Source organism: Merops nubicus, unplaced genomic scaffold (genome assembly GCF_000691845.1).
Source record: "Merops nubicus isolate BGI_N331 unplaced genomic scaffold, ASM69184v1 scaffold24932, whole genome shotgun sequence".
NCBI classification, from domain to species: domain Eukaryota; kingdom Metazoa; phylum Chordata; class Aves; order Coraciiformes; family Meropidae; genus Merops; species Merops nubicus.
The window spans coordinates 1-2,381 of record NW_008593187.1 but is presented as its reverse complement, the minus strand read 5'-3'; the positions used below and the strand labels follow the sequence as shown (position 1 = coordinate 2,381).

Sequence of the window (2,381 nt, the reverse complement as noted above, 5' to 3'; positions counted from 1 at the left end):
TGGTGCAGTGGCAGCCACCCCCAGCGCCGCAAGAGCAAGCTGGCCCAGGGCAAGCATGCCCTGGCTGGCATGGATGTGGGCAAGAAGGGACGGACAGCCAAAGCCCACAGCGAGAAGAACCGTGTGCCCCGCCAAGCGGTGGCCACTTAGAGAGGGCAGGGTGATGGATGTGGGGTGGTTGAGGGCGAGGACCAGCTCCCCGTGCTGCTGCTGGCCTCAGGGGCTTCCTGCACTGGCTGATGGCTTGCAGCAGCACCAACTTGATCCCCTCGACCACGGCAGACACGATGCCAGGGCCAGCTCCTGGGCATGTCCCTGTCACCTTCAGTGGCTGCAGCGCCAGCTCCAAAATGGGCAGCATGGTGGGATGCATTAGGCCCCCCTCGCTTCCCCTGAGTGCTGCGGTGGGTGTGGGGCCAGGGTCGCTGGGGCAGGCTGGGGCTCGGGGTGGGCCCCTGCTGTGCCATCACCCAGGAGCTTGCTGGATGGCTTTCTCCACAAATAAAGGGCTGACGGCTACAGGCTCTTTCCACGCCAGCACGGGGCTTGGGAAAGATGATGCCTGCTCTCACTGGGGGGAAAACAATCCCCCTCAAAAGCCTCCATGCCTAGGATGAGTCCTGTCATCTGCTGTGCCCGAGAGCTGGAGTCGTGCCACGCTGCCCAGGCCATGCCCTGCAGGACAGGGCTCCCTGCGGCACTGGATGCACTCAGCAGGGCCAGCCAGTGTTGGGGCGCTGCTCCCCCCTTCCCCTCCATACCCACCCAGCCACAGACTGTTTTAAGGCTGGGCAGGTTTGGAGAGGAAAGTAAACGGCTGCATGCAGGTTAGGCCCGTTCCTGGGTAAACACAGGAGATGCCACCACTCTCACCGTGCCAAGGCAGTAGCAGGGACATGCAGAAGAAGGTGGCCCCAGCATGATCTGGGGGGGCTGCACCTCAGCCTGGGTGCGTTTCTGATGCTTGGTGGCCCTGGGGCACAGGGATTGGGGTGGTAGGTGTGTGGGGAGCAGGCCCAGGCTGCCGGCAAGGTGCTCGCTTGCTCTCCTCACCCCTGTGAGCTCACTCTCCTCACCCGGTCAGGCTGGGTGATAAAGATCTCCCCCTTCCTGAGGCAGGGCAGCCCCACACAATGGTGTGAACCTCGGCCCTGCCAGGCCAGGGCATTGTTCAGAGGCAAAGGAACGGGAAAGAAATAATAATAATAATTAACCCTCCTAAATAGCTCACACAAAGCCAGGTGATGATATCATCGCTCCTCCCTGTGTGCATGTTCGTGCTGCAGCAGCGGAACCCCACAGTTCACTGCGGTGCCTTTGATGGGACCGAAGTCTCCTGGCAGCACTGCCTTGTCCCACAGTGTGCCCCTGGAGACGAGCTGCAGGCCCCGACCCCATTCTCCAGCTCCTCATCCCAGCTCTCCTCAACCCCAGCGTGTCTCCTGGGGTGGGAGAGCTGCGGTGCGGCTGACAGGCTGGGACACGTCCTGCAGAGGGGAGTGGAGCTGGTAGCACCGAGTTATGGGCCAGGCTGGAGCCAAGCACATGCACGTGGCTAATCACAGGCCTGGGGCACACAGAATGACGATAAGCAACAAGTAGAGACAAGGCTGGACATGGGTGTAGAGCCAGAAAGGAGAGACAGATCTGGTTCCTCAGGGCCTGGATTTAGAGCTTGCAACGAGCCCCACTGTCTCCGAGCGACCCCCTGTGCTCTGCTGAGCAGGGGCTGGGCCACCTGCCCCAGGGGAAACAGTGAGGGGGGTCCTGGGGCCTCTGCTGCATGCAGGATCTGGCCCCTGGCAAACTGTGGCAACAGCTGGAGGTAACACCAGGGCCAGCAATATTTCAAACCAGGCAGGAACAAAGACCAGAATAAACCAGTCTCTGAAAGGGCCTCGTTCTCCTGGTAAATCTGTGGCGGCTGAGCCTGGCCCTCCTGGGTGGGTTTACATCAGCAAGGCTGGAGTACGAGGGCTTTTCTCAGGGGTGCATGCAGGGTTCTTCACTGCTCATGTTCCAGACTCACCTCTCACCATGATCAGCCAACAGAGGCAACCTGGGTCTCTAGAAATTTCCACGGGTTGAGTGAACATCAACATGTCCCCACACAGATGGGGGGTGGAAGAAGACAATGTGGTGGGCAGGTACAGCGCTGCTGCCCCTCACCTCCCCTGCATGAGGGGAACAAGCCCTACCTGGGGCCTGTCCCGCTGGCTGAGCCCTGTCCCAGGGCGAGGGGAGGGCTGAGGGACAGGGCGTGTGTGGGAACGGCCACAGAACAAAGCCGTGGTGGGGGGACGGACGCATTTGCAGATCCGGCTCCTATTTTTAACCCACTTCCTAAGGAAGCACAGCGGCCTTCCAGCCTCTGAGGCAGC

General features: G+C 61.1%; 1 protein-coding gene across 1 annotated transcript in view; it reads left to right on the top strand.

The window, feature by feature from the left end:
• The window catches only part of SEMA3G (sema domain, immunoglobulin domain (Ig), short basic domain, secreted, (semaphorin) 3G), a gene marked incomplete at its 5' end in the record, with an annotated part of 3,912 nt that extends 3,762 nt beyond the window's left edge, over positions 1-150 (top strand). The window contains 1 exon segment of the mRNA XM_008935391.1: positions 9-150. Within this exon segment, the coding sequence (XP_008933639.1) occupies positions 9-150 (142 nt within the window).
• Between the last annotated feature and the right edge of the window lie 2,231 nt (positions 151-2,381).